At 43.0% G+C, this 22,781-nt stretch overlaps 1 protein-coding gene across 6 annotated transcripts in view; it reads right to left on the reverse strand.

Moving 5' to 3' along the window:
* Positions 1 to 22,781, reverse strand: part of herc1 (HECT and RLD domain containing E3 ubiquitin protein ligase family member 1) — a 483,062-nt gene that overhangs the window by 184,461 nt on the left and 275,820 nt on the right. For 4 of the 6 annotated variants that reach the window (XM_087981970.1, XM_087981969.1, XM_087981966.1 and 1 more), the window contains exons 42-45: positions 11,403 to 11,634; positions 10,675 to 10,799; positions 5,421 to 5,641; positions 196 to 464 (exon numbers count right to left, since the gene is read on the reverse strand). In XM_087981970.1, coding sequence (XP_087838096.1) covers positions 196 to 464; positions 5,421 to 5,641; positions 10,675 to 10,799; positions 11,403 to 11,634 — 847 coding nt within the window. The remainder of the gene's footprint in view (positions 1 to 195; positions 465 to 5,420; positions 5,642 to 10,674; positions 10,800 to 11,402; positions 11,635 to 22,781) is intronic. The other 2 variants (XM_087981967.1, XM_087981968.1) reach the window with 2 other exon arrangements.

The following is a 22,781-nucleotide window of genomic DNA, read 5'->3' on the forward strand; positions in this document are numbered from 1 at the left end:
TGAAATTATATTGAAATCAGCCAGGGATGAATTATAAATTGTGAACTTTGTTTTGCAACAATTTCTTCAACAGAAACTATTTGAATTAATTGCACTGAGATCTACCGATCAAAGTATTAACAATGTGTTCTGATTTGGGGATTTTTAAAAAAACTTGAATGCTGTAATAAAATTTCTACTTACAACTCATCTCACCTTTCTGAAATTGGGGCTTTTGTCTTGCTCTTCATGGCCAGATACTTGTCCCTACAGCCACTACACAAGAGATAGTACGGATTTCCACTCCCGCACTCACCACCAAACCATCCATCCACATAGGACCCATTGCTGCGATAGCCTTGACGGTTGGCACTACGTCCACATCCTGGATGGTTTCTCTTCATGTGGTGATTAAACTGACCAACATTTGCATCACAGAGTTCACAGATGACTATTTCATCTCTTTCATCAGACTCACAAATATGCTGCAAACAAATATGATATAACAAATCAGTTATGGGCTGAAATATTTACAAAGATAATACTCAATTAATACACCAGGATTAAAAGTAGTCCACAATCAATTGCAAAAAAGAAGCAAAAGCCAAATGTTAGTAATTGGAATGCTGTCTTCTTTGTTGTTTGAACAATACGCACAATCCATATGCCACAAGAGTAAGACTTGGCTCAAACGATTCAGAAGGAACTAACTGCTCATCACACAGTAATATTGTCAACTGCATGTTAAGTCACTAATTGAAGATGTGGGCCTTCTTTAACTTTTGAAATTAAATTGCATTAGTATGCCAACTTCAAAACACAGAAATCCTAGACTGCTGCAGGATCAGATGGCATAGTGTGGTATGGCGGGTAGAATGAAAAATAATATGATGAATGCAAGCCTGATTAAATGTACATTGTATATCTTAATTAATTTCTTGATAGATGGTTTTGTAACCTTTATTGAACTGCAACCTCGATAATAGATAGCGAAGAAATACCAGTGGAACAAGTAGAATGATAAGAACCTCTGATTTTCACCTTTTCCTGTGCATTATCTTTATAAAATGACAGCAACGTAGAATGCACACAACCATCTACTTATCCACCGCTCCATGGGTAATATATTGATACGACTGATGGGCGTAGTTGGAAACAAATTAAAAGAAGAGTGTTCAAACATACTTTGTTTGAGACTCAGAAACTAGATTTCCATAAACATTCTCATCATGGAATGGATGATATATTTCTATTAGCTCTCGTAAAATACAAGGCAATAGGCTGACAGGACCCTGTTTGAATCCTAAAGACAATATTATCAAATGTGGCCTATATAGTTCAATGATCTGAATGCCAAAACTAAAGCCAGTAACAACAATACTAAATCATTTAATAAAAAACCCATAGATTCAAAGATACACAGTTGCAAATACAATGATTGGAGGAACTTGCTAAAAGGAGATAAAAGATGTCAAAACTTTTCGCATTGTGTTCATCAGGACGAGAATGCAAGAAATACAGTTGAAAAAAGGACAACATGACTGTCGGCTGCTGATTGGTTAAGCCATAGTTGACATGGAAGTGTAGCAGGAATTATTAACAGAAAAACTTCATTCTCAAATCAGGCAGGTTAAACTGTGATTGGCCAGGGTGCTGTCATGGAAATGCAGCAAAAATCAGCAAATTCCAGGACTTCTTTCACTTGTACGAATTATTTAATAAACATATTCTAAAAGCAGTTTCACATTAAATAATTGAGACTGTGCTAAGAATTACACTGGAAACAAATTTATGACGACCAATCCGGTTCGTAATGTGATGCATTTATAGATGTTTGAAGTGACATGCATTAATGTACACCATCCTATTTTGTGTAGTTCATGACCAAATAGTCAACATGCGACTGGTTGAAACCAGCAAAACAGATCTGATGACTTATCTCATTTCATATCATTGACTGCCCTGATTCCTAAGTTTAACAGTAACCAGACTTCAAAAGTACTTAATTTCCTGAGAAGCTTTTTGGGATACTATAAGATCAAGGAACTGACTAAATAAACCCAAACTATTTATCATTATTCATGTGGTGGATTCCCTGGAGTTTATGATAATAGATTTGATTTCTATGGCATGTGAATGACGTTTTTAAATGATGCTAACTGAAGACTTTTTGAAGGCTACGGCATACTTCGACCAAGAGCATTCTTAGATAACATATTCTCTCGAGTAATAATAAAGAACTGGAGGGGGCAGAAGAGGGAGATTCAGTATTGTGATCACATTTCCATTTGCGATACAATGAACAAAAACTGCTGCTTTTGTACATTGAGCAGTGATATTACAGCAGAAGCATTTTACATGTGTCACAACTGGCAAATCAGAAAGCTTCAGTCACTTCACTACTAAATAACTTGGTTACACATAATAGAATCAATCTAATTTCTTTTGCAGAATCACAATCTGATGGAATAATTCTGCCAATTTGCTTTTAATTCTAAGACATTCAATTAGAAAGAAACAAAAAGATTGGCCTCTTCATAAACAGAAACAGATACCTTGGAAGTGCACAGACTTTAGCACCTTTATAAGCAGACTTGTCATGTCTCAATTCTCTTGGCTTAAAACATCAGCTGATTTTCAAGAAACAAATCTGGGGGAAAGAGAACTTCAGAGAGACTGTAAAGAGAAATTTCTCTACTGAGAAATTCTATGCCATAGAATTCCTCCTGCTTTGTGGCTATAACTGGAATTATGGAAGAGTGGACAAATTTGGTGGAAGAATTTGGGGTTTCTGGTTCTTTAAATTATTCATAAAGAAAAACCAACTAAAACATAAACTTTTAAAAATGTTGGCACTTCTTGAAACTGATTTTTTAAAAACATTTGTTCAGGGATGTGGGCATCACTAGCAAGGTGATGACCAACTAGTGAACATGAGATTGGTTGAAATCAATAAAACAGATCTGATGACTGGTCATCTCAATTACCCATCTCTGACTGCTCTGATGGGCCCTCAACAGCAGTAGAATTGTACTCCAGCACAACCTGCAACTCCATGGCTGGGCATATCGCCTATCCATCCATAGGACAGGGGATCGACCCTGATTCAATGAAGAGTGCAGTAAGGCATGCCAGGATAGTACCAGACATATCTAAAAATGAGGTGTCAGCCTGGTGAAACTACCAAACAGGACTACCTGCATGTCAAACTGCTTAAGCAACAACTGCTAGAGTTAAGCAATCCCACAACCAATGGAACAGATCTAAGCTCTGCAGTCCTGCCACATTCAGTCAGGAATGGTGGTGGACAATTAAATAATTCACTGGAGAAGGAGGCATCATAAATATCCTCAATGATGGAAGATGCCAACAAAATAGTGTAAAAGATAGAGCTGAAGCATTCTTCAGCCAGAAGTGCCAAGTGGGTGATTTATTGCGGCCTACTCCATTGGTTCCCAACATTACAGATACCAGTCTACAGCCAATTCGATTTAGCTCATGCGATATCAAGAAATGGTTGAAGACACTGGATACTGAAAAGGCTACAGGTCCTGACAACATTCCGGTAAAAGTGCTAAAAATTTGTGCTCCAGAACTCGCCATTCCCCTACTCAAGCTCTTTCAGTGGAGGTATAACACTGTCAACTACCCAACAATGTGGAAAATTGCCCAGGTATATCCTGTACCTAAAATGCAGGACAAATCTAAGCCATCCAACAAATACCTTATCAATCTGCTCTTGATCACGAGTAAAATGATCGAAGTGGTCATCAACTGTGCTATCAAGCAGCACCTACTCAGCAATAACCTGTTGAGTGACGCCCAGTTTGGGTTTTGCCAGGGCCACTCAGTTCCTGACCATATCACAGCCTTGGTTCAAACACGGTTAAAATAGTTAAATTTGAGAGGCGAGGTTAAGAGTGACAGCACTTGACATCAAGGCTGTATTTGACCGAACATGGCATCAACAATCCCGAACAAAGCTGGAAATAATGGGTATGGGGGAAAACCTCTCCTCTGGTTAGAGTCACACCAGGCAGACAGGAAGATTGCTGTGGCAGTTGGATGCCAGTCTTCACAGCTCCAGGACATTTCTGCTAGAGTTCCTCAGGTTAGTGTCTAAGGCTGATCTTTATCAATGACTTCCTGTCCATTATAAAGGTCAAAAGGGGGGATGTTGGCTGATCATTGCACAGTGTTCAGGACCAGTCGTGACTTCTCGAACACTGAAACAGTCTATGTTCAAATGCAACAAGTTCTGGACAATTTCCAGGCTTGGGTTGACAATTGACAAGTAACATTCACACCACATAAATGCCAGGCTATGACCATCAACAATAACAGACAATCTAACCATTGTCCCTTTACATTCAGTGGTGTTGCCATCATTCAATATCCCACTAAAAAAGTCCTGGAGGTTACCATTGACTAGAAACACAACTGGACCTGCCACATCAACAAGAGCAGGTCAGAGGTTAGGAATACAGTGACAAGTAATTCACCACCTGATTGCCCAAAGCCTGTCCATCAACTACAACGCACAAGTCAGGAATGTGAGAATATTCCCCTCTTTCCTGGATGGGTGCAGCTTCAAAAACACAAAAGAAGCTGGACATCATCCAGGACAAAGCAGCCCTTTTGATTGGCACCACATCATAAATATCCACTCCCTCCATCACAGATGCTCAGCACACACTTCTGCTACTACCTACGAGATGCATTTGTAGAAATTCAAAGATCCTCAAATAGAACCTTCTAAACCCAGACCACATCTGTCTACAAGGACAAGGACAGCCGATACATGGGAATGCCACCATATGCATGTTCCCCTCTAAGTCACTCACCAACTTGGAAGCAAATTACCATGTTTTCACTGTTACTGGGTCAAATCCTGGAATTCCCTCCTGAATGGCATTGTGGGTCATAGTGGTGAGCAGTATTTAGCAAGGCTGCTCACCACTATCTTATCAAGGGCAATTAGGGATGGAAATAATGTCAGCCCCAGTGACACTTACATCCCATAATTTAAAAAAACACTTTTAAAGGGACTGTTAAACAGAAGTAGCTGTCGACACTTCCTCAATTGCTGGCTAGCCAAATCAACACACCCTCACAAAAGAAATCTAGACTGTTAACCCCAACTTTGGACTTTAGACTCCACCTTAAAAAGCAATTATTTTCTAATAATTCTGTTCAGAGACATTATGACACATCTCTGGAGCAGGTGAGACATGGATTCAGGCCTCCCGATACGTGGATAAGGATACAACCAGTGGTGAGAACAAACGGAAAGATTTGTTTTAAAACTCAGATTCTGTCTGTGGTACATTAAAGTTGCCAAGACAATCAACAAGTGCCAAACAATTTTCCATAGTGAAAACAAACTTAGAGCAGAAGCTTAAAATAAGTAAGCAAAAGCAGCAAAAGCTGCAACCACACACCCATGTTGGCCAGTCCAGTACCTCTGGAATCCACATCCCCAATATATCACTATCACTTGCAAAGTCATGACCAAACATGGCTTCCATTGCTTCATCATCCAGGTCAATCTCCAATTCTTCATCGAGGTTAAAGTCATAGAGAGCAGCTGGGTCTTGTGCCATCGATGTCCCTTCTCGCCGGCTTTGGTTTCGATGAGCCTGAACTGAACGGTACAATCCTGCTGCAATTTTAAAGTGAGAAGTGCTTTATCAAATTATTACATACTAATGCAGTCCAAACTGAAAATAATTGATTCACAAACAAAATGCATAAAAATAGGTATTTATTTTATCTTGGCTTTCAAATGAATATGCAGTGTTCCAAATTGAAGGCATGTGCTGTACTTTTAAGAGAGAGAGAATGCTTTTCTGAACTGAGAACTCACAGCAGCTGTATATATGACTAGATGGCAATTCCAGAATGTACTGGAAAATTGAAAATATGGAACATTTGGCTGCGAAATGGCAAGACCTGAGATTTAGTTGCTGATCTGACAAGGGTACGTGATGTCTCTGATCGTGTTTTCCGGGTCCTTAAGGGGGAGGCGGAGCAGCCCGAAGTCGTGGTCCACATTGGCACCAATGACATAGGTAGGAGGGCTGAGGATGTTAGGCAGGCTTTCAGGGAGCTAGGTTGGAAGCTCAGAGTTAGAACGAACAGAGTTGTTGTCTCTGGTTTGTTACCTGTGCCACATGATAGAGAGTCGAGGAATAGGGAGAGAGAACAGTTAAATGCGTGGCTACAGGGATGGTGCAGGAGGGAGGGATTCCGGTATTTGGATAACTGGGGTTCTTTCTGGAGAAGGTGGGACCTCTATAAACAGGATGGTCTGCACTTGAACCTGAGGGGCACCAGTATCCTTTGTGGGAGGTTTTCTAGTGCTCTTGGGGGGGGTTTAAACTAACTCTGCAGGGGCATGGGGACCCAGACTGTAGCTTTAGGGTGCAGGGCCTGGAGTGTAGGGAGGTTAGGAACATGGCATCAATTTCAAAGGAGGGTGCCTGTAAACAGGAAAGTGGCTTGAAATGTGTATACTTCAATGCAAGAAGTATACGAAATAAGGTAGGTGAACTTGCAGCGTGGGTTGATACCTGGGACTTCGATGTTGTGGCTATTACGGAGACATGGGTAGAACAGGGACAGGATTGGCTGTTGCAGGTCCCAGGGTTTAAATGTTTTAGTAGGATCAGAGGTGGGGGTAAAAGAGGGGGAGGTGTGGCATTGCTTGTCAAAGATAGTATTACAGCGGTGGAAAGGACGATAGATGATGACTCACCATCTGAGGTAGTTTGGGCTGAGGTTAGGAATAGGAAAGGTGAGGTCACCCTGTTAGGAGTCTTTTACAGGCCTCCTAATAGTCCCAGAATCGTAGAAGAAAGGATTGCGAGGATGATTCAAGAGAAGAGTGAAAGTAATAGGGTGGTTGTTAACTTTCCTGATATTGATTGGGAAAGCTACAGCTCAAATTCGTTAGACGGGTCAGTGTTTGTCCAATGTGTGCAGGAAGGTTTCCTGACACAATATGTAGATAGGCCAACAAGAGGTGAGGCCATACTGGATTTGGTTCTGGGTAACGAACCAGGCCAGGTGTTAGAATTAGAGGTAGGTGAGCACTTTGGGGACAGTGACCACAATTCGGTGACTTTTACTCCAGTGATGGAGAGGGATAAATGTGCACTACAGGGCAAGAGTTATAGCTGGGGGCAGGGAAATTATGATGCGGTGAGGCATGACTTAGGATGTGTGGCTGGGAAAAGTAAGCTTCAAGGCAAGGGCGTAATTGATATGTGGAGCTTGTTCAAGGAGCAACTATTGAGTGTCCTTGATAAGTATGTACCTGTCAGGCAGGGAGGAAAGGGTCGTGTGAGGGAGCCGTGGTTTAATAAGGAATTGGAATCCCTTGTTAAATGGAAGTGGGCGGCCTATGTAAAGATGAGGCGTGAAGGTTCAATTGGGGTGATTGAGAGTTATAAGGTAGCCAGGAAGGACCTGAAGAGAGAGCTAAGAGCAGCAAGGAGGGGACATGAAAGGTCCTTAGTTGGTAGGATTAGGGAAAACCCTAAGGCTTTCTATAGGTATGTCAGGAATAAAAGAATGACTAGGGTAGGAATAGGTCCAGTCAAGGATAGTAGTGGGAAGTTGCGTGTGGAGGCTGAAGAGATTGGGGAGACACTGAATGAATACTTTTCTTCAGTATTCACTCAGGAACAGGACATTGTTGTCGATGTGAATACTGAGTCACAATTAAGTAGAATGGATGGCTTTGAGGTATGTAGAGAAGAGGTGTTGGAAATTCTGGAAAGGGTGAAAATAGATAAGTCCCCTGGGCCTGATGGCATTTATCCTAGGATTCTCTGAGAAGCAACGGAAGAGATTGCAGAGCCATTGGCCTTGATTTTTATGTCCTCGTTGTCTACAGGAGTAGTGCCAGAATATTGAAGGCTAGCAAATGTGGTTCCCTTGTTCAAGAAGAGGAGTAGGGATAACCCTAGTAACTATAGGCCGGTGAGTCTCACTTCTGTTGTGGGCAAAGTCTTAGAGAGAATTGTAAGGGATAGAATTTATGAACATCTGGATAGGAATAATGTGATCAAGGATAGTCAGCATGGTTTTGTGAAGGGTGCCTCACAAACCTTATTGAATTCTTTGAGAAGGTGACTAAGGAGGTGGACGAGGGGAAAGCGGTAGATGTGGTGTATTTGGATTTTAGTAAGGTGTTTGATAAGGTTCCCCATAGTAGACTACTGCAGAAAATACGGAGGTATGGCATTGAGGGTGAGTTGGAGGTTTGGATTAGAAGTTGGTTGGCTGGAAGAAGACAGAGGGTAGTAGTTGATGGCAAAGGTTCATCTTGGAGTGCCGTCACTAGCGGTGTTCCGCAAGGATCTGTTTTGGGACCATTGCTGTTTGTCATTTTTATAAATGACCTGGAGGAGGGGTTAGAAGGTTGGGTGAGCAAGTTTGCGGATGATACGAAAGTCGGAGGAGTTGTAGACAGTGAGGAAGGATGTGGCAGGTTACAGCGGGATATAGATAAGCTGCAGAGCTGGGCAGAAAGGTGGCAAATGGAGTTCAATGTAGCTAAGTGTGAGGTGATTCACTTTGGTAAGAGTAACAAAAAGATGGGGTACTGGGCTAATGGTCGGATACTTGGTAGTGTGGATGAGCAGAGGGATCTTGGTGTCCATGTACACAGATCTTTGAAAGTTGCCACCCAGGTAAATAGTGCGGTGAAGAAGGCATATGGCGTACTGGCTTTTATTGGTAGAGGAATTGAGTTCCGGAGTCCTGAGGTCATGTTGCAGTTGTATAAGACTCTGGTGCGGCCACATCTGGAGTATTGTGTGCAGTTTTGGTCGCCATACTATAGGAAGGATGTGGAGGCACTGGAACGGGTGCAGAGGAGGTTTACCAGGATGTTGCCTGGTATGGTAGAAAGATCGTATGAGGAAAGGCTGAGGCACTTGGGGTTGTTTTCATTGGAGAAAAGAAGGTTTAGGGGTGACTTGATAGAGGTGTATAAGATGATTAGGGGTTTAGATAGGGTCGACAGTGAGAATCTTTTTCCACGTATGGAGTCAGCTATTACAAGGGGGCATAGCTTTAAATTAAGGGGGGGTAGGTATAGGACAGATGTTAGGGGTAGGTTCTTTACTCAGCGAGTCGTGAGTTCATGGAATGCCCTGCCAGTAGCAGTGGTGGACTCTCCCTCATTATGGGCATTTAAGCGGGCATTGGATAGGCATATGGAGGATAGTGGGCTAGTGTAGGTTAGGTGGGCTTGGATCGGCGCAACATCGAGGGCCGAAGGGCCTGTACTGCGCTGTATTCTTCTCTGTTCTATGTTCTAACTCAAATTTAACCAATGTTTAAATTATGCTCCAGTCTACTAAAACCGATGTTTTGTCAACATCGATCCAATGACACGGTCTGATGTTGGGGGTATAAGAATGTGGACATTTTGAAAATTGGTCAGGCTGCAACTGCTGTAGAGAGAGCTAATTGCCCATCTAACATTTTGCTCTCCAAGAAATTAGGCAACACTTTCTATCAAAGGTACCTTTTCATGTGAAACATACTCGCAGTAAAAGGAAAGACGACCACCCAGGGACAATCTCAGCCGAAAGAATGAACACACATAAGAGAGTGACTGTGGTTTTGAAATTAAGTTGATGTAATTTTAATTAGTGATTTATTGGAACAGCATATTGTTATGGAGATGCATGCAGATAGTAAGCAGTCAAGAGAAAGGGTTGTGAAAAGTTGTTTAGAACACAGAACATAGAAGAATACAGCGCAGTACAGGCCCTTCGGCCCTCGATGTTGCACCGATCCAAGCCCACCTAACCTACACTAGCCCACTATCCTCCATATGCCTATCCAATGCCCGTTTAAATGCCCATAATGAGGGAGAGTCCACCACTGCTACTGGCAGGGCATTCCATGAACTCACGACTCGCTGAGTAAAGAACCTACCCCTAACAGCTGTCCTATACCTACCCCCCCTTAATTTAAAGCTATGCCCCCTTGTAATAGCTGACTCCATACGTGGAAAAAGATTCTCACTGTCGACCCTATCTAAACCCCTAATCATCTTATACACCTCTATCAAGTCACCCCTAAACCTTCTTTTCTCCAATGAAAACAACCCCAAGTGCCTCAGCCTTTCCTCATACGATCTTTCTACCATACCAGGCAACATCCTGGTAAACCTCCTCTGCACCCGTTCCAGTGCCTCCACATCCTTCCTATAGTATGGCGACCAAAACTGCACACAATACTCCAGATGTGGCCGCACCAGAGTCTTATACAACTGCAACATGACCTCAGTACTCCGGAACTCAATTCCTCTACCAATAAAAGCCAGTACGCCATATGCCTTCTTCACCGCACTATTTACCTGGGTTTATTGTTCACTTTTAGAATTAAATAATAAATTGATGCTATTTTCTTTAAATAGTGGAATTTGGGAGTTCTCTGTCACTCACATTTTAACAGATTGTGAAATGAGATGAGCTTTTCTGGGTGTTTGGTTTAATTAACAGAGAAGTTCACCTCCATGTTGTCACAAATGCAAACAATCAAATTGTACTCTGTACTTCAACTTTTCTAGGTTAACTGACACCATTAGCCAGCATTCTTCAGAAAGGGGAATAGCCAAGCACACCAGGAAATGTTTAAGGTGTAGGTTTGGTGCATGAACGTTTGAATCACCTGCACGTGCTAACAGAGTTCGAGCTGCTACCTCAAACTTTTGCCTTCTAGTTACAGTTGAACGGTTTCTGGAAGAAGGTATATTGGTAGATGAACCACTTTCTTCTTGATCCAATTGATTTGGGCTGCAAAAAACATGAAACATTATTCATTGGAGATCCAAACATTTAATGAACATTGTAATTCTTGGCTTTTATCCTTATAGAAAAACATGTCAAAGTTTCAGCAAGATTCCAGGATTTACTCTTTGCATGCAATTATCTTATACAAGTGAGCTCAGTGTAAGATACTTGTAAATGAACACTCAACTTGTTTGATATGTGAAATAAGGCTTCATCATTCTCTTAAGTGCTAGTCTGATAGTCTAATGGGTCATGACAAAGGCCAAAAGAATGAGTGATTTTGTTCTTTGGTGGAGCAGGCTTAAAGTGTTGAAAGCCTGCTTCTTAACCCCATGTTCCTATGCAGGTCTCTAAAATTTTGTTGAAGATCTTTATGCTAAGAAGAATCAACATTGTTATACGGTTTTAAGGTTACACTTTGCAAAATGTAGTTGATGGTGGGCATAGTATGTTATCTGAACATCAAGGCTTATCAATTGTCTAAAGAACACTTTTAAGGTACCGAATGCTCTTTTCGGAGCAAATTTTATAACACATAACCATAAAACTGTCCAATTAAAGTTTTTAAAATTACCTAACCTTAAATATCAAAAGTCACAAACATACCTTTCACTGAACCCTTCCTCCAGCTCTGTGGCATCAACAGAAGGTATTTCTCCAGGTGACTGGAAATAGCCCTGATCTCTCGACTTATCACCACTGCCTGAAGCAGTTGCTCCAAGGCATGAATCTGTAGTGATTGCAGACTGTGGCTCGTTATCTTCTTCTGTACTTGGGTGTTCGATCATCCACATTGCCAACACTGTGATATTCTGGGCATCTGCTTCTCCTCTGGCACCTAATCCAATTTTTACACCAAAACACAGAACTTAGAATTTTAAAAAATCCCCTTCTAAAAATCATAGTAACCTCAAAACCTTGTAATTCAATAATCAATGTTTGAATGATAATCAATGCTGCCATACAAGGTAATGTGATAACTATTACCTGAAGCAGTATTTTGCTTACATAAAACCTCTCACCTGCTCAAGCTATGTAGTTAACCTTGCTGTGCATGTACATCCGTTCCTTATCAGGAAAGGCAGATAAAGTGGTTAATTCATGCCTTTTTATTAGCTGAGGCGCAGAACTTAACAGCAGGGGGGTTATGCTGAAAATGTATAACACATTGCTTAGGTCACAGCCAGAATACTATACGCAGTTCTGGAATCCACATTGTAAGAGGGATGCAATCGTACTAGGTTGCAGAGGAAATGCTACCTGGATTGAAGAGCTTCAGATATGAAGATCGTGGTCGGTTCCCCTATAGCCAAGAAGATTGAGTGGGAAAATGATTGAGATGTATAAAATTATGAGGAGCTTAGACTGGGTAAACAGGAAAAGACTTTTCCCCTTGATGGAGGGATCAATGAGCAGGGACATAGATTGAAGGGAATGGGCAGAAGGTTTAGAGGGAAAATGTTTTCACCCAGAGAGTGGTTGGAATCTGGAACTCACTACCTGTTAAAGGTGTTAGAGGCAGTAATCCTCCAAATATTTAAGTAATTACTTTCACAATTGACCACCAAGACTTGCATCAACCATTCTAGAGAGGGGCTGCTTTGCAGACACAGCACTGTTGATAATTCACCTAAGCCTGCACTTTGACTTAAGGACTTTGTTGAGGAGGATAAGCAGAATTACGTTAAGAGCAAAGTAGGGCTTTTTTTTATTTTCTAAGTGCACCAGTTGCTAAAGAGACAGAGATGGCAGTCTTTGGAGTAGTAAGCTTCCTCTGTCAAATGTGGGAGATCAGGGAGCAGTAACGACTGTGTGCAGGAAGTGTATTCGGTTGCAGCTCCTTTTTAGGCTGCATGGATTGGTTGGAGTTGCAGTTGGACACAGAGGACACACAGGAGGCACAGAGTGTGATAGGAAATAATTTCAGTGAGGTGGTCACAAAGATAGTCAGATAGATGGATGTCTGCCAAGAGAGATTGGCAGATAGCGCAGGAGTCTCTTGTGACTATCCCCCTCTCAAACAAGTATACGGTTTTGGAGACTGTTGGGGAAAATAGCCTCTTATGGGAAATAGCAGCACAGCCAGGTCTGGGTCATCACAACTTGCTTTCCTTAAGAGTATGGCAAAGTCTAAGTGAGCAATTGAGATAGGGAACTCTCTTGTCAGGGGCATAGACAGGCATTATTACAGACATGAGTGAGATTCCAGGGTGGTGTGTTGCCTCCCCGGTGCTCGGGTCAGGGACGTCTCAGAATGTTTGCAACTATTTCTCAAATGGAAGCACAAGTAGCCAGAGGTCTTTGCACACATTGCTACTACTTACATAGGTACAAAGAGGGATAAGGTCTGGCAGAGTGAACATCGGGTGTTAGGCAGGAGGCTAAAAAGCAGGACCTCGAGGGTAATAATCACTATATAATTCCTGGTGCCACATGCTACTGAGAGTAGGCATAGAAGGATAAGGCAGATAATGGCTGAGGAGCTAGTATAGGGGCAAGTTTTTGGATCATTGGGATCACTTCTGGGGAGAGGTGACAGGTTGCACCTGAACTATAGGTGGATTAATAACCTGGAGTGAGGCTTAGTAAAGCTATTCGGAAGGGTTTAAACTACTCTGACAGGGAGCTAGGATCACAGACAGTAGTGAGACACAAGAAATGTTTAAAAAAAGCAAGTTAAATTGATAAGGCAGGCAACACCATAGCAGGGAACGAGGGAAGTAATGAATTCAACTATATTTATTTCAATGCAAGAGGTAAGGCAGATGAACTCAAAGCATGGATCAGTTCATGGGACTGAGATATCGTAGCTATTACAGAAACGTGGTTGAGAGAGGGACAGGACTGGCAGCTCAATGTTCCGGTGTACCGATGCGACAGGAAGGATAAAAGAGGAGGAAGACAGTGACATTTTTGATTAGAAAATTATCATGGCAGTACTTAGAGAGGATATTCCTGAGGGATTGTCCAGTAAGGCTATATGGGTGGAACCAAGAAATAATAAGTGGGTGATCATTTGGACATGTTTGTACTAAAAGCACCTCCAATAGTCAGGGGGAAATTGAAGACAATGTAGGGAGATTGCAGATAGCTGTAAGAATAATAAAATTGCAATAGCAGGGGAGTCTAACTTTCTGAACATAGACTGGGTCTGCCATAGTGTTAAGGTCTTGGATGGGGAGGGTTTGTTATGTTCAGGACAAATTTCTCAATCAATATTACATTGCCCTATGAGAGAAAGGGCAAAACCCAACTTGCTCTTGGGAAATAAGGCAAAGCAAATGATTTGCGGTTTAGTGGGGGAGCACTTGGAATTAGCGACCATAATTCTATTAGTTTTAAAATAGTTATGGAAAAGGATAGGTTGGGACCAAAATTTAAAGTTCTAAATTGGGACAATGCTAATTTTGATGGTATTAGGCAGGAACTTTCACATGTTGACTGGGGTGGGGGAGCTGTTTGCAGGTAAAGGGACGTCTGGCAAGTGGGAGGCTTTCAAAAGTGAGATAACAAGAGTTCAGGGCCAACATGTAGTGTGAACGGCAAAGTTGGCAGGAATAGGGAATACTGGATGACTACAGATATTGAGGCTCTGGCCAAAAGAAAAGAAGAGGTTTATGTCAGGTATAGACAGTTGGGATCAAATTAATACCTTGAGGCGTATAGGGGGGGCATAGGAGCACACCTAACAGGAAAATCAGGAGTGCAAAAAGAGGAACATGAGATAGCCTTGGCAGTTAAGGTAAAGGAGAATGCAAAGAGAGTATTTTTGCCAGAGCAGCGAGGAGAGAAGGAGGAGTGAAGCAAGGGCTGCCGGGAAGGGTGAGTTTTCCCACATAAAAAGGGACTTACCTTGGGAGTCGGGCCTCCATTTTGCCAGAGCGGCGAGGAGAGGAGGAGGAGTGAAGCTGCCGGGATGGTAAGGGCTTAATTTATATTTGGGCAATGGCTAAACCAGAGATATTACACGTGTAGTATCTCCCTCCTGCCCCCTTCCTCTAACCGGAAGAAAAAGACCCTGTAAGGCTTTTATTTCTTATTTCTTTTTCATTTATTCAAGTGCATTGTTTGGTTTTACTTGGTTCATATAAAGCTAAGCTTACAAAGGCAGGGGACCTCAGACCCATGGCATGTGACTCTTGCTTGATGTGGGAGCTTAGGAACGTGTCTGACGTTCCTGACTCTTACATTTGCAAGATGTGTGCCCAGCTGCAGCTGTTGTTTGACCGCATGACGGCTCTGGAGCTGTGGATGGACTCACTGTGGAGCATTCGCGATGCTGAGAAGGTCGTGGATAGCATGTTTAGTGAACTGGTCACACCACAGCTTAGAATTGCTGAGGGAGACAGTGAATGGGTGACCAAAGGCAGAAAAAGATTAGGAAGGCAATGCAGGTGTCCCCTGCGGTCATCTCCCTTCAAAACAGGTATACAGTTTTGGATACTGTTGGGGGAGATGGCTCACCAGGGGAGGGCAGCAGTTGTCAAGATCATGGCAGCGTGGTGGGCACTGATGTCCAGAAGGGCGGGAAAAAGTCTCGTAGGACCATAGTCACAGGGGATTCTATTGTGAGGGGAGCAGATAGGCGGTTCTGTGGCCGAAAACGGGACTCCCGGATGATATGTTGTCTCCCAGGTGCTTGGGTCAGGGATGTCACTGATCGGCTGTAGAGATTCTAAAAGGGGAGGGTGAACAGCCAGTTGTCTTGGTGCATGTAGGCACCAACGATATAAGTAGAAAGTGAGATGAGGTCCTGAAAGAAGAATTCAGGGAGCTAGGAGAGAAGTTAAAGAGGAGGACCTCAAAGGTAGTGATCTTGGGATTACTACCAATGCCACGTGCTAGCCAGTGTAGAAATGAAAAAATAGGCAGGGTGACCATGTGGCTTGAGAGATGTAGGAGGGAGGAGTTCAGATTTGTTGGACATTGGGACCGGTTTTGGGGAAGGTGGGATTATTATAAAAGGGACGGTCTGCATCTGAACCAGACTGGAACTAATGTCCTTCGGGAGTTTTTGCTACTGCTGTTAGGGAGGTTTTAAATTAATGTGGCAAGGGACTGGGAACCAGAAAAGAAAACAAGTAGGCAGTGAGGTAAAGACTGTAAGAGTTATGAAGATAGCATTAGTAAAGGGAAGAATAGGCAGACAGCAGGTGAGCGCAAAAGAACTGGTGGCTTGAAATGCATCTACTTTAATGCAAGGAGTATAGTGTGTAAGGCAAATGAACTTAGGGCTTGGATTGATGCCTGGGAGTTTGACGTTATTGCAATCACAGAGATTTGGTTGAAGGAAGGGCATCATGATTGGCAACTGAATGTTCCAGGGTGTAGACATTTCAGATAGGACAGGGAGGGAAGTAAAAGAGGGGGTTGAGTTGCATTGCTGGTCAGGGACGATATCACAGCTGTGCTAAAGGAGGACACTATGGCAGTCTTGGTTAGTGAGGTATTATGGGTGGAACTCAGAAATAAGAAGGGTGCAGTTACATTGTTGGGGCTGCCTTACAGACCTCACAACAGTGAACGTGAGGTAGAAGAATAAATAGATAAACAGATTATGAATAGATGTAGAGGCAATAGGGTAGTGGATGTTTCCCAACATTGACTGGGATACACTTACTGTCAGAGGTCTGGATGGAGTAGAATTTGTACGAAGCGTTGAGAGTTTTCAAGAGCAGTATGTCAACAGTCCGATGAAGGAAGGGGCCATATTGGACCTGGTATTGGGGAACGAGCCAGGACAAGTGGTAGAAGTTGCGGTAGGGGATTTCTTTGGGAACAGTGACCACAATTCTATAAATTTTATAATACTTGTAGATAAAGGAAAGTGGTCCTAAGGGAAGAGTGCTAAACTGGGCCAAGACCAATTATATCAAGATTAGACAGGAGCTGGGAAATGTGGAAATGTGAAGAGAAGTCCTCATTTGAGATGTGGGAGGCTTTCAAAGATAGATTAACGGTAGTGCAGGACAGGCATATCCTGTTGAAGACAAAGGATAGGAAGGGCAAGATTCGTAAACAGTGGATGAAAGGAGAAATTGTACGACTAGCCCAGAGGGATGTGTACATAAAGTCTAGGCAGCTGAGAACAGAACAGGCCCTGGAGGAATATCAGAACAGTAGGACAAGTCTTAAACAAGGAATCAAACGTGCTAAAATGAGTCATGAAATAGCTTTAGCTAGCAGAATTAAGGAAAACCCCAAAGCATTTTATTCTTATATAAGAAGCGGGTAATTAGAGAAAGGATCGGTACACTAAAAGATAATGAAGGAAGGCTGTGTGTCAAACCTGAGAGAATGGGTGAGATTCTGAATGATTACTTTGCATCAGTGTTCACTGACGAGAGGAAAATGATGAATCTTGAGATTAGAGATAGAAGTTTGATTAGTCTGAAACACGTTGGCATAAGTAGGGAAGATGTGTTGGGTATGCTAGAGGTTATTAAGGTGGACAAATACCCAGGACCATATGGGATCTATCCCAGGTTGCTGAGGGAGGAGAGAGAAGAAATAGTTAGGGCTCTGACAGATATCTTTGTGACATCCTTAAATAGAGGTGAGGTGCTGGAGGACTGGAAGGTTGCTCATGTTGTCCCCCTGTACAAGGAGGGTAGTAGGGATATTCCTGGTAACTACAAACCAGTGAGCCTGACGTCAGTGGTGGGAAAGTTGCTAGAGAGGGTACGGAGAGATAGGATCTCTTTATATTTGGAAAGGAATGAGCTTATCGGTGATGGGCAACATGGTTTTGTGCAGGGAAGATCGTGATAGAGTTCTTCGTGGAAGTGACCAAGTTGTTAGATGAAGGAAGGGCTGTTGATGTCATATACATGGACTTTAGTAAGGCATTTGATAAGGTTTCCCATTGTAGACTAATGGAGAAAGTGAAGTCACATGGTGTGCAGGGTGTTCTAGCTAGGTGGATAAAGAACTGGTTGAGCAACAGGAGACAGAGTAATAGTTGAAGGGAGTTTCTTGAAATGGAGAAAAGTGAACAGAGGTGTTCCACAGGAGTCAGTATCGGGGCCACTGTTGTTTGTAATATACATAAATGATCTGGAAGAGGGCACTGTTGGTATGATCAGCAAGTTTGCAGATGACACAAAGATTGGTGGAGCAGCAGAAAGCATAAGGGACTGTCAGAGAATACAGGAGGATATAGATAGACTGGAGAGTTGGGCGGAAAGGTGGCAGATGGCTTTCAATCCAGACAGATGTGAGGTGATGCATTTAGGGAAGTCTAATTCTAGAGCGAATCATACAATGAATGGAAGAGCTTTGGGAAAAGTTGATGGGCACAGAGATCTGGGAATGCAAGTCCATTGTACCCTGAAGGTTGCTGCACAAGTGGATAGAGTGGTCAAGAAGACATATAGTATGCTTACCTTCATCGAACGGGGTATTGAGTATAAGAGCTGGCAAGTCATGTTAAAATTGTACAAGACATTGATTCGGCCGCATTTAGAATACTGTGTACAGTTCTTGGCGCCACATTACCAAAAGGATGTGGACGCTTTGGAGAGGGTGCGGAGAAGGTTTACGAGGATGGTGCCTGGTATGGAAGGTGCTAGCTATGAAGAGAGGTTGAGTAGGTTAGGTTTATTTTCACTAGAAAAAAGGAGATTGAGGGGGGACCTGATTGAGGTTTACAAAATCATGAAGGGTATAGACAGGGTGGATAGAGACAAGCTTTTTCCCAGGATGAAGGATTCAATAACGAGAGGTCATGCTTTCAAATTGAGAGGTGGAAAGTTTAAGGGGGATACACATGGCAAGTACTTCACACAGAGGGTGGTGGGCGTTCGGGATACGTTGCCAGCAGATGTGGTAGAGGCAGGCACGGTAGATTCATTTAAGATGCGTCTGGACATATGCATGAGTAGGTGGGGAGCAGAGGGATACAGATGCTTAAGAATTGACAGACAGGTTTAGACAGTTCATTTGGATTGGCTCAGGCTTGGAGGGCCGAAGGGCCTGTTTCTGGGCTGTAAATTTTCTTTGTTCTATACAAGTATGTAAAGGGCATAAAAGAATAGAATCCCTTAAATATCAATGAGGTTTGCTATGCATAGAGCAATCCTAAATCAATATTTCTCAGTAGCATTTACCATGGACAAAGACAAAGCCAGGGAAGTAAATAGTGATGTCTTTCAAAGAGTCCACATTGCAGGAGGTGGTGCTGGAGGTCTTAAAACGCATCGATAGATAAATCAGTGGAAACCTGATCAAGTATATCAGAGGACATTTCTTCCCTAGGGAAGAAATCGCTGGGTCCCTTGCTGAGATATTTCTATCATCGACAACCATGGGTAAGATGCTGAAAGACTGAAGGGTGTCTAATGTTGTGCCATTATTTGAGAAAGGCTGAAGGAAAAGCCAAAGAGAAGTTTTTTGAAGAAGTAACCAAGAAGATAAATGAGGATGGGGCAGTAAATATTGTCTACATGGAAGGGCTTCAAGAAGGTACACTGGTTAGTAAGAATTGATCACATGGGATCAAGGAAGAGCTAGCCAATTGAGTAGTAAGGGTATGGAATTTTTTGCTTGCAACAGTCGTAGATTCACCAAGTTTAAATGCATTTAAATAGTCATTGGACAGGCATATGGACGTACATGGAATAGTGTAGGTGGGGTGGGCTTCGGATTAGTATGACAGGGTGGCGCAACATCAAGGGCCGAAGGGCCTGTACTGCGCTGTAATGTTCTATCATCTATGAATTTGGAGACAGAGGTAGAGGAGTATTTTTCAGACTGGAGGTCTGTGTGGTGTGCCAAAAGGATTGGTACTGGGTCCACTGTTGTTCATCATTTCTGGAAACGATTTGGATGAGAATAAAAGAGTCATGGTTAGTAAGTTTGTAAATGACAAAGTTGGTGGTATAGTGGACAGTGAGGAAGGTTATCTCAGAGTACAATGGAATCTTGATCAACCAGGCTAGTGGACCAAGGTATGGCAGATGGAGTTTAGATTTAGATTACTTACAGTGTGGAAACAGGCCCTTCGGCCCAACAAGTCCACACCGAAGAGCAACCCACCCAGACCCATTCCCCTACATTTACCCCTTCACCTGACACTATGGGCAATTTAGCATGACCAATTCACCTAACCTGCACATTTTGGACTGAGAGAGGAAACCGGAGCACCTGGAGGAAACCCACGCAGACACAGAAAGAATAAACTCCACACAGACCCGGGACCTGAGGCAGGAAGTGAACCCGGGTCTCTGGCACTGTGAGGCAGCAGTGCTAACCACTGCGCCACCGTGCCGCCCACAAATGCTGATAAGTGTGAGGTGTTGCATTTTGATGAGACAAGGCTTAGACAGTTAATAGACAAGCCCTGGAAAGTGCTGTCAAACAGAGAGATCCAGGGTGCAGGTACATAGTTCCTCGAAAGTGGTGTCACACGTAGAGAGGGTTGTGAAAGTGGCATTTAGCATGCTTGCCTTAATTGGTCAGAACATTGAGTATAGGAGTTGGGGGGCGTCATGTTACAGCTGCACAAAACATTGGTAAGGCCACGTTTAGAGTGCTGCATACAATTTTGGTTTTCCTGCTATAGGAAAGATGCTATTACACTGGAAAAGATGCAGAAGGATTTATACGGATGTTACAAAGACTGGAAGATTTCAGTTATCAGGAGAGGCTGGATAGGCTGGGACATTTTCCCCTTGACTGTAGGGGGCTGAGGGGTGACATTATAGAGGCTTATAAGATCAAGAGGATTATATTCAGATGAATAGCCAAGGTTTTATCCCTAGGAACAAGTACACAGATAGGAAATGTTTAGAGGGATATCGCCCAAATGCAAGCAAATGGGACTAGTCCAGTTTAGGAAACCTGGTCGGCACGGATGGGTTGGGTCGAAGGGCCTGTTTCCATGCTGTATACCTCTATGATTCGAATAATTAGACGTACACTTGCAATTTGAAGTCAAAGGTGGCAATGAACCAAATGTTGGAGAATGGAATTAGATTAGTTTAAGGGGCTGTTTTTGATTCAGGTGGACCTCATGGGGCAAAGTGCCTTTTTCAGCGTAGTAGATCTCTGTGACTCTATGAGTTTAAAATATTTAGCTTGTTGTAGTGATTGGAATCAGCTGGATCTTGTTGATTACGAAATCCTATTTGGGGTTGTTAACCTCAGTTAATTAGTAAAGCCCTGGGTTGACCAATATAAACAGGAGAGCATGGGGCAAGTGGCATAATGGATAATGCGCCTGTCTACTGATCAGGAGATTGTAGGTTTGAGTGCTACCTGGCTCGAGAGCATTGCAGGAATTAATTACACTTACAAACTTCTCATTGTTCTGAAACTAAGATGAGATCTGTATAGCCAGGAGATCAGCCTTCTCTGTGGCAAATACTGTAGTAGTATTCATACCGCTGGCCTGAGAATCTTGGGTTCAAAACCCAACTGCTCCAGAGGTATGGAATAACATTGCTGAACAGATTGATTAGAAAAATAGGTATAACCAGGAGCTTAGAGTCTCCTCAGTTCAGGGAACTCTGAGCTGGTTGGCCACAGTCAGTGTACTGCGCAAGTAAATAAAGGGTGACTTGGTGACGGGATATCGCCCTCTGTGCAGTTAATTTAATAATGACAGGAGAAAACTGGACATGCCTGAAAAATATTTATTTGTAATGGTCATCCTGAGTTAGGATAAGCATTTCTGGCATCATGCCTTTATTTGGGAAACTTGACCCGTTTGATCCTGCTGTCAATGACTGGGCACAGTATGTGGAAAGAATGCAATACTTTTTCCTGGCAAACGGCACTGGGGCAGATGTAAAGCAATGATTAATCCTTCTAACTGCTGTGAACCTGCAGCATTTTCAATTATATGGGACTTACCTTTCCCTGAGGCACCAGACACTAAATCCTTCCAAGATTTGACCGAGTTGCTTAAGGAATATTGCAACCCCAAACCTCCTCTAATTCTGAGATGCTACCAGTTTTATTCGATTAAGTTTGGGGAATACCACTTGAGTGTAGGCAATCGCAGAGCCTCATACAGGGCATATCTTGAATAGAGGGATCCTGAGCCAGTCCACAACATAACCCACAACAAAGCCGATTCTTGGCCAAGTGCCTAAATATTCCTTCAGGATCTGGGCCAGCTAGCCACTCTAGTTGCTGCCGGTATATAGACTTGATACAACATAGGAGTCCTATAAGGCTTGACGTAAGTAAGAAATTTCGTGGGCTGGTACCAAAGGAGTGTGCACTGAAGGTCCTGAAAAGTCCTGAGACATGTGGGTTAGAATGATTAAATTACTTAGTGACCTCCAAATGTTTGGTTAAATAGTCACCCAGTTCCCATACAGTTCCTATGGTGCAGCTGTATCTATGGATGCAGAACCTGTCTTTAACAAGATTTGTTTGGAATTCCAATTCTCAAGTTTGCGCAAGACCTCAGCCGGGGGAGAACTTACACTGGGGAACTATTGTAAGTTAAAGGTATGACCTTGGTTCTGGTCCCTTTTGAGAAGCAGTTGGTGCAGTTACCACTGGATGGTAGTAAAAGACTTGGGAGAAAGTGAGGACTGCAGATGCTGGAGATCAGAGCTGAAAATGTGTTGCTGCAAAAGCGCAGCAGGTCAGGCAGCATCCAAGGAGCAGGAGAATCGACGTTTCGGGCATGAGCCCTTCTTCAGGAATGAGGAGAATGTGCCAAGTAGGCCAAGATAAAAGGTAGGGAGGAGGGACCTGGGGGAGGGGCGTTGGAAATGCGATAGGTGGAAGGAGGTAAAGGTGAGGGTGATAGGCTGGAGTGGGGGTGGGGGCGGAGAAGTCAGGAAGAAGACTGCAGTTTAGGAAGATGGTGCTGAGTTCGAAGGTTGTGACTGAGACAAGGTAGGGGGAGGGGAAATGAGGAAACTGGAGAAATCTGAGTTCATCCCTTGTGGTTGGAGGGTTCCTAGGCGGAAGATGAGGCACTCTTCCTCCAGCCGTCGTGTTGCTATGGTCTGGCGATGGAGGAGT

This window comes from Chiloscyllium plagiosum, unplaced genomic scaffold (assembly GCF_037043375.1).
Source record: "Chiloscyllium plagiosum isolate Xiang-an unplaced genomic scaffold, Cpla_swu_hap1 HiC_scaffold_42, whole genome shotgun sequence".
In the NCBI taxonomy this organism is placed as follows: domain Eukaryota; kingdom Metazoa; phylum Chordata; class Chondrichthyes; order Orectolobiformes; family Hemiscylliidae; genus Chiloscyllium; species Chiloscyllium plagiosum.